At 51.4% G+C, this 17,283-nt stretch overlaps 1 protein-coding gene and 1 long non-coding RNA gene across 10 annotated transcripts in view; one reads left to right on the forward strand and one right to left on the reverse strand.

The window, feature by feature from the left end:
* The window catches only part of CPEB1 (cytoplasmic polyadenylation element binding protein 1), a 90,669-nt gene extending 81,513 nt beyond the window's left edge, over positions 1–9,156 (reverse strand). For 2 of the 9 annotated variants that reach the window (XM_049614228.1, XM_049614227.1), the window contains exon 1: positions 8,576–8,761. In XM_049614228.1, coding sequence (XP_049470185.1) covers positions 8,576–8,737 — 162 coding nt within the window. In that variant the 5' untranslated portion in view covers positions 8,738–8,761. Of the gene's footprint in view, positions 1–1,316; positions 1,441–7,389; positions 7,481–8,290; positions 8,408–8,575; positions 8,770–9,062 lie in introns of those variants that run through there. The other 7 variants (XM_049614229.1, XM_049614225.1, XM_049614226.1 and 4 more) reach the window with 7 other exon arrangements.
* On the forward strand, positions 7,780–16,904 carry LOC125910764 (uncharacterized). Its single transcript, XR_007454165.1, has 3 exons — positions 7,780–7,992; positions 14,948–15,817; positions 16,033–16,904. It is a non-coding gene; the product is annotated as an uncharacterized LOC125910764 (long non-coding RNA).
* The last annotated feature ends 379 nt before the right edge of the window (positions 16,905–17,283 follow it).

The raw sequence follows: 17,283 nt of genomic DNA on the forward strand, positions 1-17,283 counted from the left end.
ACACACACACACACACACACACACACACACACACACACACTAAACTCAGTCTGGGAAAGGAAATCCTACAATTTCCAGGACAGGTTTATGAGAACATGAAGGAAATATTTAATACCACGACTGCTCAAGAATATCCAGAACACACGGCCACCAAAATTGTAGCTCTTGTCACACTTACCTATCCAACTGTTAGCTATATGCACTGTTAGCTCTGCATTTTATAAATGGTAAGGCCCTCAAAGACCTTCATTGAAGCAGTACTCAGTATCATATCTGCCACATTTGCAGGTACTCAATTCAGACACCACAGGAAGGCAGATCCATATCACATGCCTTTCACAGGCATGTTCGACCACCTCAATCACAACCTCCATAAATGGTAGTGACTCCTTCAATGTTAAGACAGGATGAAAAATAAAACTTTAGTCACCAATTCTAGCTCTGTCACTGTCAAAGCCCCAAGCCACTCAAAGTCATTTCAGCAGTTGGGAGTTTTAAACCCCTCAGACCAGAGACAATTTACATGAACAAAAAATAAAGAACCCATAACAACATAACCTGGTGATTGCAGACCCAAAGATTACGATTACATTTACTGATTGTATTCTCATCATATGCCAGGAGCCATTCTGGAGACAGAGGGTAAATAAGACAATCCCTGCACCCAAGGAGTTAGTCTAATGGGAACACAAGCACATCGAGTATGTTACATGCTATTTTGTAAGCTCAACAATAAATATATAAAGAAATAACAAGGGTATTAGGGAGGTGAAAATATTAAAAGGTTTTACCATACACTCATAGTAGGAGTGGGGAAGGCAGTCTGGCAAAAAAGAACATGTACAAGGGCAAGGGGGGATGAAATGGGTGCTTTCAGGCAACTAGAAGTTCGCTGTTGCTAGAATTTTAATTGCAAGGGACACTATGCTATGACCCAGAAGTTGCACTCAGGCTCCCATATACAAGAGAAAGAAGTATACAGGACTATAAAAAGGCAGGTACAATAGTCACAGCAGTTTTATACTCAAACTCTGAAGAGAAACAAAACACCCACAGTGCTGGTGGTCCCCAAGACCACCCCCAGATTTGATCAATTACCAAGAGGACTCACAGGACTCAGCATAGAGTGGTACTCAGCACATACAGCTAATTATTACAGCCTGAAGATACAGAGAAACACCAGCAAAGGGAAAGGGCACATGGTTCAAAGTCTGGGGGAAATCAGGTACAAGCTTCCAAGAGTCCTCTTACAGGAGAGTCATAGAAGATAAACTTAATCGCTTAGCTCCCCCCAGCAACAAGTTGTGACAACATACCTGAAATGTTGCCAACGAGGGAAGCTTGCTAGAAACTTGGGTCCCAGGGTTTTTTATTGAGGGGTGGTCACAAAGGCAGCCTCTGCCTGGAATACACCCAAATTCCAGACTCCAGGAGGGAAGCAGGTATTCAGCATAAATCACATTGCTTGCACAGTTTAGGTGTAGTAATTCACTCTATTAATTCTGGAAATGGTAGGATTATAGCAATCAATTCGGGCTTCCACTGCAACTTGTAGAAATCTCAGATATTAAATTAAGCTGGGGGGGGGGGGGGTCAGGAACCAAAAAAGGGAAGCCTCCACATTTCCTTTTGTAAGTTAAAAAAGGGGAAAAACAAATCAAGAACAAAAAAAGTAAAAAAGGAAGTTATGGGGGGGGCGGGTCAAGGGTGAGATACAGAATGGCAAAGGGCACAAGGGAATCTTAACAAGTGAAGGGAACATTCTAGATCTTCATCTCTGTGGCAGTTTCTTAGGTATATAAAAATAACATCAACATGTAAAAACTAACCAAGCTATACACTTACAATTAGTGCCTTTTACCATATGTACGTTCTCTCTCAATTTTAAAAAGATTCAAGGAGGAGACCAGTAGACTACTAGACTGAAGCCAGACCATGATGGGCTTCGTACGCTACCAAGGGGACTGGCCCTTACTGTGTGGAAGCAGTTCTCCAAGTGAGGTCTGTGCACTCGTGAAGGTCCACAAAGCCCTTTCAGAAATCCACACGGCTAAAACTACCTTCATAACCTTAAAATACCAATTTCTTTTTTCACTATGCTGACATTTGCAACGATGATACAAAAGTAAAGTAACGAGTGGGTAAAACTGGCACCTTCGCAGGAATCAAGGCAATGCCAATAAACTGTACTAGAAGTGATTCTGCTCTGCAATCCCAGGAGGATAGGTCTGAGGAGCAACAGGACCACTAGTATGGTAGCGCTCCAGAGTGGTGGGTGTGAGCAGCCAAGAACTGAGGAAAAAGGTAAAGACCAGACTGAAAATACTGAAGGGAGGCCTGAACTAGCAGTGGCCATGGTAAGGGAGAAGGAAGGAAAGGTGGCAGGGGCTAAGAGAGACATAGAGTTAGACCACATCAAGGCTTTATAGTTTCCAAAGGAAAGCTGCAAATATGTATTTACCTAGTGTCTGTACTGGTGCCTCCAGTAACTGAAAAATGTTAAAGAAAGGGGGTGCCTGGGTAGCTCAGTCAGTTCCAGAGTCCAACTTCGGCTCAGGTCATGGTCCCACAGTTCGTAAGTTCGAGCCCCCATGGTGTTTGCTGCTGTTAGTGTGGAGCCTGCTTCAGATCCTCTGTCCCTCTCTCTCGGCCCCTCCCCTGCATGTGCTCTCTCTCAAAAATAAATCAACATTAAAAAAATAAAAATCAGGGGCACCCGGGGGGCTCAGTCGGTTGAGCATCCAACTTCGGCTCAGGTCGTGATCTCGTGGTCCGTGAGTTCAAGCCCCACGTCGGGCACTGTGCTGACAGCTCAGAGCCTGGAGCCTGTTTCAGATTCTGTGTCTCCCTCTCTCTGACCCTACCCCATTCATGCTCTGTCTCTGTCTCAAAAATAGATAAACGTTAAAAAAAATTTTTTTTTTAATAAATAAATAAAAATCAGAACACCCAAACACATTCTCTCCCCCTAGAGGATACTACAGTCTAGTTGGGGGGAAAAGAGACTAATCAGGTAGAGGGGATAGAATCAGATTGGCCCCAGGAGATGAAGTAAGGGGAAAAAATTGGTTCTGTTTTTAAAACTGCTGGGTTCACTGTACTTCAGCAAGATAGAACTCATTCAGTAAGCCAGTCAGAACTATGGATTCTGAGAACAATCAGGGTTGGGCTCAAGGTAACTGCTTTCCTCCAACAGAAAGCTACTCCCATACCTTTATCCAAGGAGACAGACTTCTGGCCATGATGCTAAACCTGTCAGGATGGTACATATATCAGCATATAATGCTGGCCAAGAATAAAGAAACCAGTAACGCTATTACAGTTGGAGAACAACCTCAAGCCTGGTCACACAGAGAGAGAACTAGTGCTGCAAGAATATACAGGCCCTCTGTATAAAGGGACAAGAAAGAGCCAACAGAATGAACCATAAGGAATGTGGCATTCAGGGGGATGAGAAAGCTTCTAAGTGCCAGGACAAGAAAAGATCAGACAGGGCAAGGGGAAAGCTATAGAGTCTCACGAGACTGAGATTTTAAGTCTCAGAGACCAATACAGCAAAGGTCAAGGTGCCTGAATTCTAGAAATACCCATCTGGAAAGGAAGAGACCAGAGTTCAAGTTCTGGTTCTATCATCCACTCGCTGAATGGACTTAAAACAACCACTTTTCATTCTCAGCTTAATTCTCTCATCTGTGAAAATAGCCATTAGGATCTGCGTTGTCAACTCCAAATTACATCTGGGAGACCGACAGGTCTCTAATATCTTCTAAGCTTCAAAACCATTCCAAAATTATAGCTTAAACAAACAAACAAACAAACAAACAAGCACAACAGTCTCAGGAGAAAGGACAGACTTGGGAGACAGATGGTATCAGAGCCAGAAGCCAGGAGCACAAAGCCAGAATGCAGAGAGCACAGGTGTTAAGTAGTAAGAGATTAAGTGTTCTGTCAAAAGGAAAAAAAAAAAAACAAAAACAAAAAAAACACAAAACAGCTCAAGGTAACCGCTTTCCTCCAACAGAAAGCAACTCCCATACCTTTATCCAAGGAGACAGACTTCTGGCCATCGTGCTAAATCTGTCAGGATGGTACACATATCAGCATATAACGCTGGCCAAGAATAAAGAAACCAGTAACGCGATTACAGCTAAGTTACTCCCAGAATCAACAGCTAGATACAACCGTGACCCATTTTTCACACACAAATCAATCTTTAGACCTGCCCTCTAGGGATTCTACAATTACCTCAAGGCAAGTAATCACAAAATGCCTTAAAAATCAAAACAAAGAGTGTTCACTCACTATAATCCAACAAGTGTTCCAACCATACAGCAATACTAAAAAAACAAAGTAGAATTCAAATGTTATCCATGCCTAAGGGTTCTTCTGTGCTACTGAAAGCAAAGATCTACCCCAACTAGTCAGGAATTTCTCCCTCCCCCCCACGCCTGTTATTTAAAAACATATTATACGTTAAGGAAGCAAAATAATCCCTGACTGGAGGCTTTTTAAATCCCAAATAAGAAAACTTACTGAAAATTATGTTTACAATGCAAATTTAATACTGAACTTTGGTTACTGACTTTTTATGGAAAGTCAGATAATTTTCCCCATAAAATATATGAAATATTAACACACATTATGTACCTTGGTTCATTCCACCTTTTCAGCTAGTTTATTATAACAGATATTCTTCTTTGGGGGGGGGGGGCTCCTACCTTGAAGATAAAAACTTTCAGCACTTAAAATTTGTGCTCACTAAAGTGGCTGAGCTCTCATGAGGAGGTATAACCAAAGCAGGCTGCAACAATGGCAGGAAAGAAAACAAAGCACTTCCAAAGCTGCAATGTGGGGGGCCAAGGAGGCAGGTGCGATCAAGGATTCTTGGCTTTAAATCAAACAACAGATCGAAGCAAAAATTCTTGTAGCCTCCTCTACTCCAACCTCTGGGTCCAACCCCCTTATTAACCCCCTCACCCTCTATCCCCAGGCTTTCTGGCAAGTTCTCCCCAGAGTCAGTACAGCTTAGATACTGCCTAGGAAAAGCAGATTTGCAAAACAGGATGGGATTAGCACAGCTCTCCCATAGGAAAGAAAATAATTTGTTATTTGATCCTATGATTTCTTTTACTCACTCCACCACTAGCTACTGAAGATAACAGCCTACCCTTAATATCCAGGTTTGGTATGCATTCCTGTCCCAAACTTCAAGCCAGAGGTACAAACCCACTAATTAATTTGCACTTCAAACAAACACATAATTTTAGGGAACGGTCATTTAGACAAGGGACCTGAAACCAATGAATGAGAAGATCTGCACAGATATTGCCTATCACGTAAACACTAAAGTACCAGCAGAGAGCTACTTTAGTCATCTCACTCTTCCTGCCCACCCCTAAATTCACAAACACTAAACTCCTGAGTGCTTGGGCTAAGAAGGTCTGCTAGAAAAGCAGCTGGAAACAGGTAACATTTTAAAGCTTCCAACCTTCCAAAAACTGTCCAGACCACAGGTTTAAAAAAAAAAAAGCTATCAAGTCTATATTTCTCTGTGAATTTTCACAGAAAAATCCCTCTGGCAAAATGGTCCTTACTGCTTTATGCTTTAAACCCTTTGGGAATAAAATACAGAAATAAAAGGTACAAATCCCTTTACCTCTGCTAGTGTGGCTCTGTACACTGCGGCCAGTCTAAATTTTACCCAGTTTTACCCAGAATGAAAACCCAGTCTCTCATTCCTGGCAAAGAGAGGCATCTTACGCCCTGGAAGCTTATTCAAGAAGATCTCAGTAAGTACTGCTAAAACCCCTATTAATTCTAACTGGAAATCTAGGAGGCATGATTTTGGGAATCTTAGCTATGAGAGAAAAGGTGAGACTTAATAAGCCACATTCTCTTTTTGGAGTCTTCAAACAATTATCTAATTTCACATTTGCCTAATCTCAAAGTTATGAGAATTTTAACTGTCCTGAAAAAGGAAAGTCTTTTGTGCAGAGGGTTGGGAGGGTCACCCCCGCCCCAGGGGGAGGAGCCCGATTTCTCCAGACCTCAGGCTCTCTCAGATCAGCGAACCGCTCTGACACACATGGTGGAATGATAGACGCAGCACATTCCTCCCGACGGCAACGCCGCTGCACTAATGCTCAGAAGACCCACACTGACTTCCACAACCAGACATTCCCTCCAACGCAGTTAAGTAAGGTTCACTTTGCCTGTAAACGGGGCTCCAGCATAAAGCACCGCTTTTTCTCTACAAACTACATCACGAGTAAGCCTTGACCCCCTCGGACATACCGGAATACACAGACTATCACGTTGAGCTACGGCACCAGAAAGACCTAGGTTCACACTTGAATTTTATTCCTTAATAGCCCTGTAACTTGATTTCAGAGCCTGTTTCCTCATTTACAAAATGGGGGGGGGGACACCTAAAAGGAACATTTGAAGACCGAGATCCCAAAACTAGTCTAGTCCTCACCTGGAATCTACTCTTCAGAGACAGATTACCTTTGGTCCTACACTATTCAGTTTTTTAATTGCTGCAGTTAAAACAGACCGGCAGCTTTAACTAGGAAGAAAAAAAATCAAAGATCCATCAACCCGGGCCCACGTTTTTGTGTGGCAACAGCCAGCTGCTCCCTTGAGAGAGACGGAAGTTCTGTGGTTCCGGACGCACTACAACTCTTTCCCTCCTCTCCCCGCTTCGCTCCTTTATATTACCTCGGGCCCCTGGAGGGATGGGAGCACACAACCAGCTTTAAGGATTTAAAACAAAATAAACAGCTCGATGACTCATGAAAATACTGAGACAGCCACTATCGAGAGCTCACTGGCTAACAACTTTGGCGTTAAGCCTGGGGTCTTCTTCCACTCTCCGCCTCGTGAACACTGCCAGGAGGCGTGCCACGGCGGCAGAGACCACAGCACCACGGCCGTGTCGGGTGCCCTGGGCGTGCTTCCACGGTCGCCCCCCCACCCCCGTGCACCGCACCGGCTCGCGTACGGCTGGCCCAAAGTCCCCTCCGCTCGGGGGGCCCGGGCGTGGGAGAGGACTGGAGAACGCGCCTTGGGAGGAGGGACGGCAAGCGTTTCGCGCTCAGGAACACGCACCTGCACGCAGGGAAGCCAACTTGCAAATCCCACCGCCAGGCCAACTCGAGCTCGAATTCGATCGCTGGGACAAAAGCCGACCCCGACGGCAACGTGCTCTGGGAGCACGTGCGGCTCAAAGCCAGCGCCCCCGGGAAGGGGAGAAGAGGGGGGGGGGGGGGGGGGGGCCTGGGCGCTCCCGTCCTCACCGCCCCCACCACACATAGCCCGGAGCACCCCGAGCTCCAGAAACCAACCCTCCTTGCGTTCCCTTCCTCACCCCCGACAGAAACCCCTCACCGATCTGAGCTTCCCGGGTTCCGGCCGGCCCGTCCGGAGTCCTTCCTCCCCGTCAGCCGCGCGCGTCCCCAGGCCCGGCCCGAGGGCGCAAGCTGGCCGTCACCTGCGCTCCGGGAGCGGCCGGCCGCACACCTGCGCCTCCCAGGGCGCCAAGCGCCCCGCTGGCCCTTCGCCCCGACGGATGACGCAGAGTTTACTCGGTGCCCGGGGAGGCGGCGGAGCGGTAGCCAGGGAGACCAGAGGCGGCAGCTGCCGCGGAGCTGCGGCGCCCGGGGGGGGGGGGGGGAAGGGGCCGCCGCCGGGTTCTCACGGGTGCGGCCGACCTCCCTCCCCAGGCGCGAGGCTCCCGCGGGGCGCGCGCAGCGAGGCGAGGCCTGCGAGGTGCACGCGGCCGCGAAACCGGGCTGCGCTCCCGGGCCCGGGTGCGCCTCGGCTTCTCGGCCTGTCGCAGGCCCCTCGGGCGGCGCCGGGCGGCTCACGAGGGCGCCGGCCCGGCCTCCCACCCCCGGGAACAGGGCTACAAAATCAGGGGCGACCGCACGACACACAACGCCCAGTCCGCGAAAAAGCCCGGGGAACGACGCCGAGCGGGACCGCCAGGGGGTGAGTGGCCTGTCCTCGGTCTGGGTCCCGTCGGCCCCGCCGGGGCCTTTCTAGCCAGCTGCCCGCCCCCGCCCGAGGCCGGGGCGCACTCCTCGCCCGCCTCCCCCCAGCTGGTGCAACCGGCCCGAACCGGGACTGAGGAGAGAATGACAGAACCGGGGCGCCACACGCACGCCGGGTCCTCTCCCCCGGCCGCCCTTGGGGAAAGCCGAGGCAGGTGCGGCCTACGCTCCCTCCACCGCCGCGCCGCCCCCACGCCTGCCCGGCCGCCCGCCGGCGTCCGCAGGCCCCACCTCACCTCAGAGCCGCCAGCCTCCCCGGCGCGAAGCCCGGGCGCACGTGCCCGACGACCACCCGCGTGGGACCCTACCCCGCCAGCCCCGCCCCCAGAACGCGGCTCCGGCACAATCGAACGTGTGAAGCCACGTGACCTCCCGGGCCGGGCAGCGCGGTCCGCACGAGGGGCCTGATCCCTCCGCCTTAAAGGAGCCGTGCCCACTGCCGTCGTGGCACTCTCAGATCGCCGTAGGTCCGGCGCGGGGGGTCTCCACCGCCGGCAGCCCCGCCCCACCGGGCCACTCACCCCCGCCGCCCACTGGGTACGAACGAGACTGGCGCGGGGCTCTCCGCGGTGCGTGAGCTCCTTGCGCCGGCGGCTTCGGGTCTCACGTGCGACGGCTGCGGGAGAAGGAAGTGCTCGCGGCGCCGAGGCGCCTTTCCGTCCGGTCGGCTCCCGTCTGGACATACACTCGAGGCCACCGGGAGACCGCAGTGCAGCCTGGAGGCCCCGCCGACCGCCCCCGGAGGGCCGCGGCGCCTTTAAGCCCAAAGGCCCTGAGTCACGAGGAGGCTCCCTGCCCCCCCCCTCGCACACACTCCTCCACGAGGCCCCACGCCCGCGGGCACGTGACCCGCGCCCCGCCCGGGGCTCGCGCTCCTTCGGCGGGGGGGAGGGGGGCGGGGAGGAGCGGACCGCCGAGCCGGCCGAGGCTGCGCGCGGACCGTTAGCTGCAGCGGCCGGGACCGCGCCCCGCCCGGCCCCGCCCCGGCGGGCGGCAGGCGGCTCTTACCAGCGGGAACGCCATGGGGCCGGCGTGGCCCTGCGGGACGGACGGGCCGGCCGGCGGGCGGCGAGCCGGCGCGGCAAAGGACGCGCACACACGTGGGCACTATTTTTGCAGCAAGCCGCACACAGCGCCGCGCCCCGGGCCGTTTATAAAGCCCCGCGGAGCCGCGCCCCCCCCCCCCCCCCCCCCCCCCCGCCCCGGCCGGATGCGAAGCACCTGTGTCGGCCCCGCCCGGGCCCCCGCCTCCGCCCGCCCCGCCCCTCCCTGCAGGCCCGGCCGAGGGCTCGGCCGCCCACCCGGAGCTGGGCTCCAGGACCGGGAGGCCAGAGGCCCACGCTTGAGCGCGCTACTCACCTAGTGACCCTGCCCAAGTCACTTCTCTGCGGGGCCTTACTTTTACCCGTGTGGGACTTACAAGCCGCTGCGACGCGGCGGCGGTGTGGTTTGTCAGGAGAGCCCCGTGCCGGTGCTCCTGTTCTTCCAAGGACCCTTCCAGGGCGGGAGCCGGCCCTGCGCGCCCCTGCCCTAGCCCGTGCCCTTGCCCCTGTTCCCGGACTCCGGCAGGCGCGCGCTCACACTAGATCGGCTGCTCCCGGTGCTGGAAGGGGGGCGCGTCGGGGGATTCCGGAAACTTCCTAAGACACTCGGGGTCCTCTTTGGGCCGCAGTTCCCTGGGGAAACCAATCCCGACGCTCCTGCCGGACTGTGATGGGACTTGACGGAGTGGGGACGAGGGACAGGGCGGCGGCCACGGGCAGGAGAAACCACCGTGATCCGGCTGTCGTCAGGAAAGGCGACCTGGGGTAGCTGGTGCGGGAGCGGTCTGGAACCCCCAAGCACGCGCAGAGGCGGAGATGGCATTCCAGGCGGGAGACCGAGCAAAGGCAGGGAGGAGAATGGAACAGAGAGGCTCAATTTGACCAGGACGTAAGGGGAATATGTGCCGACACCACAGGAGGGAAGCCTGGGCCCAGTCTGTGAAGTGCCTTTATTTTGCAGACAGCAGGGAACTATTAAGAATTGTAAACAGGAGAATGGCGGTATCAGGTCTCTTAAGATGTTACTGGAGACTTAGTAGCGGCTGGGGAGAAACAGGGACTGGAGTGAGGAGGAGAGGGACCAGCGTTCGCAGAACATTACTGAGAGTTTCACATGTTATCTCATCGTCCTAACACTGTTTAGAAAGCATTTATTATGCACAAGGCTCCTCCTGGCAGTTGGGAAAACAGGACTGCTGCCTTCCTGGCAGGCTGGTGAGGCTGGCCTAGATCTAATGGCTAAGGCGGGGGCGGGGGGGGGGGTAGGTAACAGTAGGTTTCTGTGGATGGAGAGGAAGTCAAGGGCCTAACCCAGTGTTTCAGGAGGATTACCCCGAGAAGGTGGCCAGGGTAAGAACAGATGGAGCGGAAGCACACAGGAGGACTCAGTGACAGTGAAAGTTAGCCAGTCTCAGACACATCCTCCTGCCGGGAGCTTCCTTGGGTTGCTGGGGTCAGGGGCAGAGAGGATGATGGCTGCAGGAGTAGGACAAAAGGGGGCCCTGGCCTCCCCTACCCATAACTGTTCTACCCTCTTCCTGATTAGCCACCAGCCCCATCCTCAAGGCAGCCCATTCCAGCTACCCAGAAAACCATACCTTGTGATTCAGCGGCACTGGGACCTTCCTTCAGGGGTTCCTTCCTGGAGCCCTTCCTTCTTGGGGAGCAGCCCACCCCCAAGTTTTACTCTGGCCGACAGCATAGGACAGCTGCTCTGAAGTGGTGTGTCTTGCTTGTCTTAGGGGATGCCAACCTAGACACCTATATATATATCACAGGAGCCCACGTAAGGGCGGGTGAGAGCACCAGAAAGGCCCAAGGCACATCCGAAGGGGCAATTCGCTGATGGATACCATGCAGGAATGAGGTCCCAGCCTAGCTGGATCTTTTAGGACAATCCGGCTTGTCTTAGGTTTTTTGTTTTAATGTGAAATCTTCCCAATTTTAAATTTGGTCACTAATTCAAATTAAAAGAGCCAAGCCCAATATGTCTAGGGGCCCCATCCAGCCCTCTCGCAGCAAACTTGGGTGCATCCTTCCTCCTCCTTGACCCAAAGCTGAACAAGATAAGAATCTGAAACCTGGGCTAGTGCCCAAGGGAATAAGTATCTGGGAGCTCTTTCATATTTTAAAGCTCCTAGCCATAAGAAAATGAATGCATCTTTCAGGTGACTTGGGACAGAAATTGCTGCTGCTTAAAATCCCTCTTCCTAAACTTGCTGTTGCAGTAATAAGAGCTGACCTTCCCTGAGCACTCACTGTGCACTTGGCACTGTTCAAAGTGTTTTACCTGTGTTCAATGAGAAAATGGAAGCAAAAAAACCCCAAAAAACCACGAAGTAACTAGCCTAAGGACTCCCAGCTAGAAATGGAAGAGTGGGAGCTCAAACCCAGACAGCCTTCCTGCTCCAGAGCCTGAAGTCTCTACCAGATGAGAACAAGATTCCCAGCACCCTGATGTGTGCACTTCCTTCAGACTGACCCCAGAGCTCCTTACATAGTGAAGGAAGGGGTGGCTGAGTCAAAATACAGTCATGGCCTGAGGTGTGGCCATGCCCCTGTGCTCCCTGCCCACACTTGGCCATGCCTACAGGTAGAACAGGAAGAACAGTACCTCTGACTGGAAGGTGTCCACGATCCACAGGGGAGGATGTGGAAAGCAGCAGAGGTGGAGATATTAAGTGACTCCGTTAAGTCTCCACAGCTGGTCACTGGCAGAAGTAGCAGGAACAAACAGGCAGCATTATCCATTCTCAGAGTCAACAAACAGCCTTTTGAGCCTAGCTATGCCTGGCACCGTCTCTGTAGTCAAGCCCAAGACTTACAATACAGGTTTTAAGTGTAACGGTAATTGGCCGGACTAAGTTTTAAACTCGTATGCTAGGAGGACAGGAGGGACCCTGCAGTCTTCTATATGCTCAGGTGCTCAGTGCTTCCACAGCAGGCAGAGAGCCGAAAGAACAAAAGACAGTGCTGGAAGAACATAATTTTTCTGGTTGCAAAAGATCACGAGGGGGATTTACTGAGGAACTCAAGACCATGAGGTAGCAACGTAAGCGCACAGTCTCTGCTAGACTTTTCCCATGGCCCGCGCAGAAGAAAGCATGTTCTTTGCTGTCGCTGTTGTTTATGTCTTGTAAAGCGGGATTTAAAAATGTGGATCAGCCCCTCCTTTCATCATACACAAATGTTAATTTAAAGTGGGTTAAAGATATAAACGTGAAAGGCATTACTGGAAATTTTCTAGAAGAAAATATTAGAATATTTTATTACCTCAGAGTATGGGTGAATTTTGTAAATAAGAAACAAAAACCACAGGACATAAAGGAAGATTGATAAATTTGGCCACATTGGAATTTAAAACTTTGATTTAACAAAAGATTTTTTTTAATTTAAAAAAACAAGTCATAGACTTGAAGAAGATACCTGCAATGTGAGATCCATAAAGGACTAGTTTCCAGAATACATAAGAACTTCTACAATCAGTGAGGAAAAAAAGACAACCCTGTAGAAAAAAGGACAAAAGATGGGAATAGGCAATGGACAGAAACTGGAAACCCAAATGGCCAACAAACACATCACTAGATGTGTATGTACCCTCAGCAATAACCAGGGAAATGCAAATGAAACCACAGTAGATACCATTCACACCTGTCACACAGACCAAATGACAAAGTTTCACTATCCCAGTAGCAGGATCACCACCAGTGAGGGTATAAACTGGCTCCCCGACTTTGATTTTTGTTTTTCTTCTCTAGATGTTTTGAATTGAGGGATAACACGTATAGTATGGAATGCACAAATCTTAAGTGTACAGCTCATCAATCTTTTACCTACATATATACAGGTAACTATCACCCACATCAAGGCCTGGAATCTTTACAGAACCCTGTACGGTTCTGTCATGCTCTTCCCACTTTATACCTCACTCCTCGGGGTAACTGTTATTCTTACTGACTTCCTGACATTCATCCTGCCTGTTGTAGAACTTCATATAAGATTTGGCCTCTTCCCCTCAACGTGGTATCTGTGCGATTCACCCATGTGGTCGCATGGGGCAATAGTTCAGCCCTCTGTATTGTTAAGTAGCATTCCTTGGTATGGCTATACTGCATTTGTTTCTCCATTCTCCTGTTGATTGGTATTTGAATTGTTTCTAGTTTGGGGACTCATGAACACAAGTGCTGTGACCATTCTTGATGTCAAGTATAGCTCCTCTGGTGATTTGTGAAGCTGCAGGTGTGTAAGCTCTATGACCCAGCGATTCTACTCCTAGGGAAACGTAGAGAAACGTTTGCATGTGTTAAAGGAGACAGGAGTAAAAATGCCAATAGCTGAATCATGTATAATTGCAAAAATAAAATAACCACCTTAAATGCCCACCAGCAGGAGACTGGAGCGGTAAGTTGTGGTATAGTCATACAATGGAATATCATCTATAAGGAAAAGTAAATGAAATAAAACCAGTTACAGAAACAGAAATGACTCAGAAATAATATTGAGTGAAAAAAGCAGGAGGAAGGATACATACATACTTTACGATGCCATTTATGTAAAAATTTAAGGGCGCCTGTGTGGCTCAGTTGATTAAGCATCCAACTCTTGATCTCGGCTCAGGTCATGATCTCATGGTTCGTGAGTTCAAGCCCCACACCAGGCTCCGTGCTGATGGTGCGGAACCTGCTTGGGATTCTGTCTCCTTCTCTCTGCCCCTCCCCTGCTTGTTCTCTCTCTCTCTCTCTCTCTCCACCTCTCAAAATAAATAAAAAAACATAAAAAATAAAACACGTAGTACACTGTTATCACAAAGTACCATATCACATGTTGTTTAGGGACACATCCATATGTAGTAAAAGTACAAAACAAAAATGCATGGCATTGATAAATGGAAAATTCCAAATCAGTGAGGAGGGAAGAGTCTGTGAAATGAGTATGAGAAGTATTGCCTGGATTGATAAATGCTTCAGTCCTTAAGGCCAGGAATCAGTACACTAGTGGTTGTTATTTTAGTCTTTAAACAGCACAGTTTGGGGGGGGGGGCGCCTGGGTGACTCAGTCAGCTGGGCATCTGACTTTGGCTCAGGTCACGATCTCATGGTTCACAAGTCTGAGCCCCACATCGGGCTCTGTGCTGACGGCTCAGAGCCTGGAGCCTGCTTCAGAGTCTGTGTCTCTCTCTCTCTTTCTGCCCGTCCCTGTTCGTGCTCTTTCTCTCTCTGAAAAATAAACAAATAAATATCACACTTTTTCAAAGCAATGAGGGACAGAGATTATTAAAGGCAGAGATGTGCTGGCAGACGTCTGACAATTGGCTGTGGGGAGGGCCAGCGATCTGCAGTATTCACCTATTTCTGTGGCGTAAATACTCCCACCACAGCTGATTTCAAACTACCAGCGTGACACTACCCAGCTCACAGAATTCCTGGAGGCGTGACAGTCGGTGCTCTGAGCCAGCGCCAGCCTGCTCCAGCACAGCACTGACGCTGAATGTCAGAGCAAAGTGCTTGGAAGGCCAGAGACCGGAGCCCTGGCCGCCTCTAAGGACTTTTCCAACGTCCCAGGAGATGGGTCGGGGTTGGATTGTCTTCACGTGTGGCTGTAAAGTGAACCCCAAACAACAGCTTGAAACAAGAGTGTATGGCCTCGGACGATTTCTGCGGGTCAGGAATCCGAGGATGACTTAGCTGGGTGGTTCTGGCTCGGGATCCCCCCGCCCCAGGGATGCAGCTGGGCTGTCTGCCAGAGCCGCAGTCATCGGAAGCTGTGCCTGGAGCTGCAGGTCTGCCTCGTGGCTCGCTCCAGCGGCCCCTGGCAAAGCCTCAGTCCCTGGTCACGTGGATCTCTCCACAGGGCTGCTGGCTTTAGCTCAAGACATGGCTCCCGGCCCTCTCCAGAGCAAATGACCAGATGGAGAAAGAGAGAAAGATGCGGGGATGGAGGCGCGCTGACTTGTCTAACCTCATCTCAGACGTACCGTCACTGCGGCAGTGTCCCGGCGTGCACGCGCACGGAGCCTGATGGAAGGTAGGAGGCGATGGCCCGAGGGCGAGGATGCCAGGAAGCAGGGATCCCTGGGGGCCGTCCTGGAGGTCAGCGGCCACACTGATCACACTGAGGGCTGGTTGTCCTGAGCCGCTTGTAAATGGGTCAGAGATGCCCGGAGTCTCAGCACCAGGAGCACCGTGAGAACCCAAGAGGCCCTGGGCTTGGTTTCCAGCTAAGGAAACCAAGTTTAGGGGTTTATTTGCGAGAACGCAGCTGCTCTTGTCAGGATCCCGGGGCCTCAGTCTGGCCTTGTCCTGGGGAGAAGGACCACGCCTCACCCTCTCCCACCCTCCCCTCCTCCGTGCCTTCCCTCTGCAGGTGCAGGTGCTGGGGTTCTGGCACATAAAGGCCTAGATCAAGGTCACGTTGCCCAAGCCCTGACGAGTTCCTTCTTTCCCAGAGCTGCTCCCTCACATTCTCCCTCAGTTAAAGCAAGAAGACAATCCGGCTTATTTCCACATACACGGGGTGGTCGGTGCCTCTGCCACGGGGGGTGGTCGGTGCCCTCGTAGCCCCAGAGAGCAGCACAGGCCAGCACGTCGGCACTGCCCGACACAAGTCCACGCCGGCCTTCTGGGATCCCACTGACAACTGGAGTCTGGTGTCAGACCGTCTCGAAGCTCCGTGATCTCCGAGCAAAACAAAACACTGCCGCAAACTGGAAGGCAACCTGAGGTGGGTGTGCCGTCACACTCAGTCTCTTGTTTACACAGGTTATTCATCAAACTGCACGCTTGTGATCTGTACAATTTTCTACATGAATATTATATTTACATTTACATTTCTTAAATAGTATTTTTTAAAACAGTCCCTTAAAAATACAGACAGGGACGTATGTGTCTTGCGTCTTCCCAGATCCCAGACAGAAGACAAGCATTCTTTCTTTCCAGGTACCAGGGAGAAGCTGGGAAGGTGTGTGGTCGCTAAAAGTTCCAGCATTTGGGATTCTCGCTCAGGGTTAGAGCTCCCCTTTCTCAGAGGCTGTGGAAGTCCGGGCTGTGAGCTCCTGGAGAGGGGCCAGGGGGTACACTTCCGGCTCCTAACAGAGTCCATCTAGGACCTTTGTTGCAAAGCACAGAATTGTTGGTAATTCTCTGATGGTCCTGTTCAAATTCCCTGGGAAACTGCTCTCACCTTCTTATGCTGTGGGCAGTGCTGATTCAGTGACAGAAGTGAGAACAAGTCGACCATTCGAGTGGCCCTTGACTGGCAGATCAGTCCCATCTCCAAACCTGCAGTGACAAAAAACAGTGATCCCAGGGAGACTGTGGGGCTCCAAGGCTCCTCACGAAGCAGTGGCTGCAGCTGCTCTCTGGTGCCACGGAGCCCAGCAAGTCCCCAGAGACAGAGGCGGGGGGGGGGGGTGTCCCCTATGAGGGGATGGAACACCTGCCGCACCTGTCTTTACCCTGCAGAGACTCGCTCAGGGATGGGGTAACAGGGCTATGAGAAGATACCGCCAAGGGACGAGTCTGAAGCACAGAGGATCAGAAGCTGAGGCATCACGTCTCAAACTATCATTGAGTGTGTTCCTTGTAACTCCGGCAGTCACAGTGTTCGGGGCGGGGGGGGGTTGGGGGGACAGTGTTCCAAAGTCAGAACTGATTTTCGGTAACACTTCCCTAGCCCCTTTGGGGATGGTTAGGTCACAGTGCAAATTGTCATGGTAAAGGCTCTGAGAAGGCCTGTGGGAAGTAACCTTGTTTCATTTAGACCCATTATTCTGAAACTTATTGATCACAGACTCCTGTTGTTGTTGGAATACATGCTACTGTGTTGTTTTTTACACCTTTTGGGACCCCTGCTCACTCAGCCTCTTTCCTCACCAGGAAAGGCATCAAGGAGGGCCATGACCCCGACGACCACCTCCAGAAGACTTGTCCCAGGGGCAGGGGCTCCCTCCACATCTTCACCGCACACGTGTATCCACAGAGCGATGGCATCTGCCACCGGGACCCTGTTAGAAATGCAGAATCTGGGGGCACCTGGGTGGCTCCGTCGGTTAAGCTTCCAACTTCAGCTCAGGTCATGATCTCATGGTTTGTGAGTTCGAGCCCCCCATCCGGCTGTCGGCTGTCAGCGCAGAGCCTGCTTCAGATCCTGTCTCCCTCTCTCTCTCTCTGCACTCCCCCCACCCACGC

Source organism: Panthera uncia (assembly GCF_023721935.1).
Source record: "Panthera uncia isolate 11264 chromosome B3 unlocalized genomic scaffold, Puncia_PCG_1.0 HiC_scaffold_2, whole genome shotgun sequence".
Lineage (NCBI taxonomy): Eukaryota > Metazoa > Chordata > Mammalia > Carnivora > Felidae > Panthera > Panthera uncia.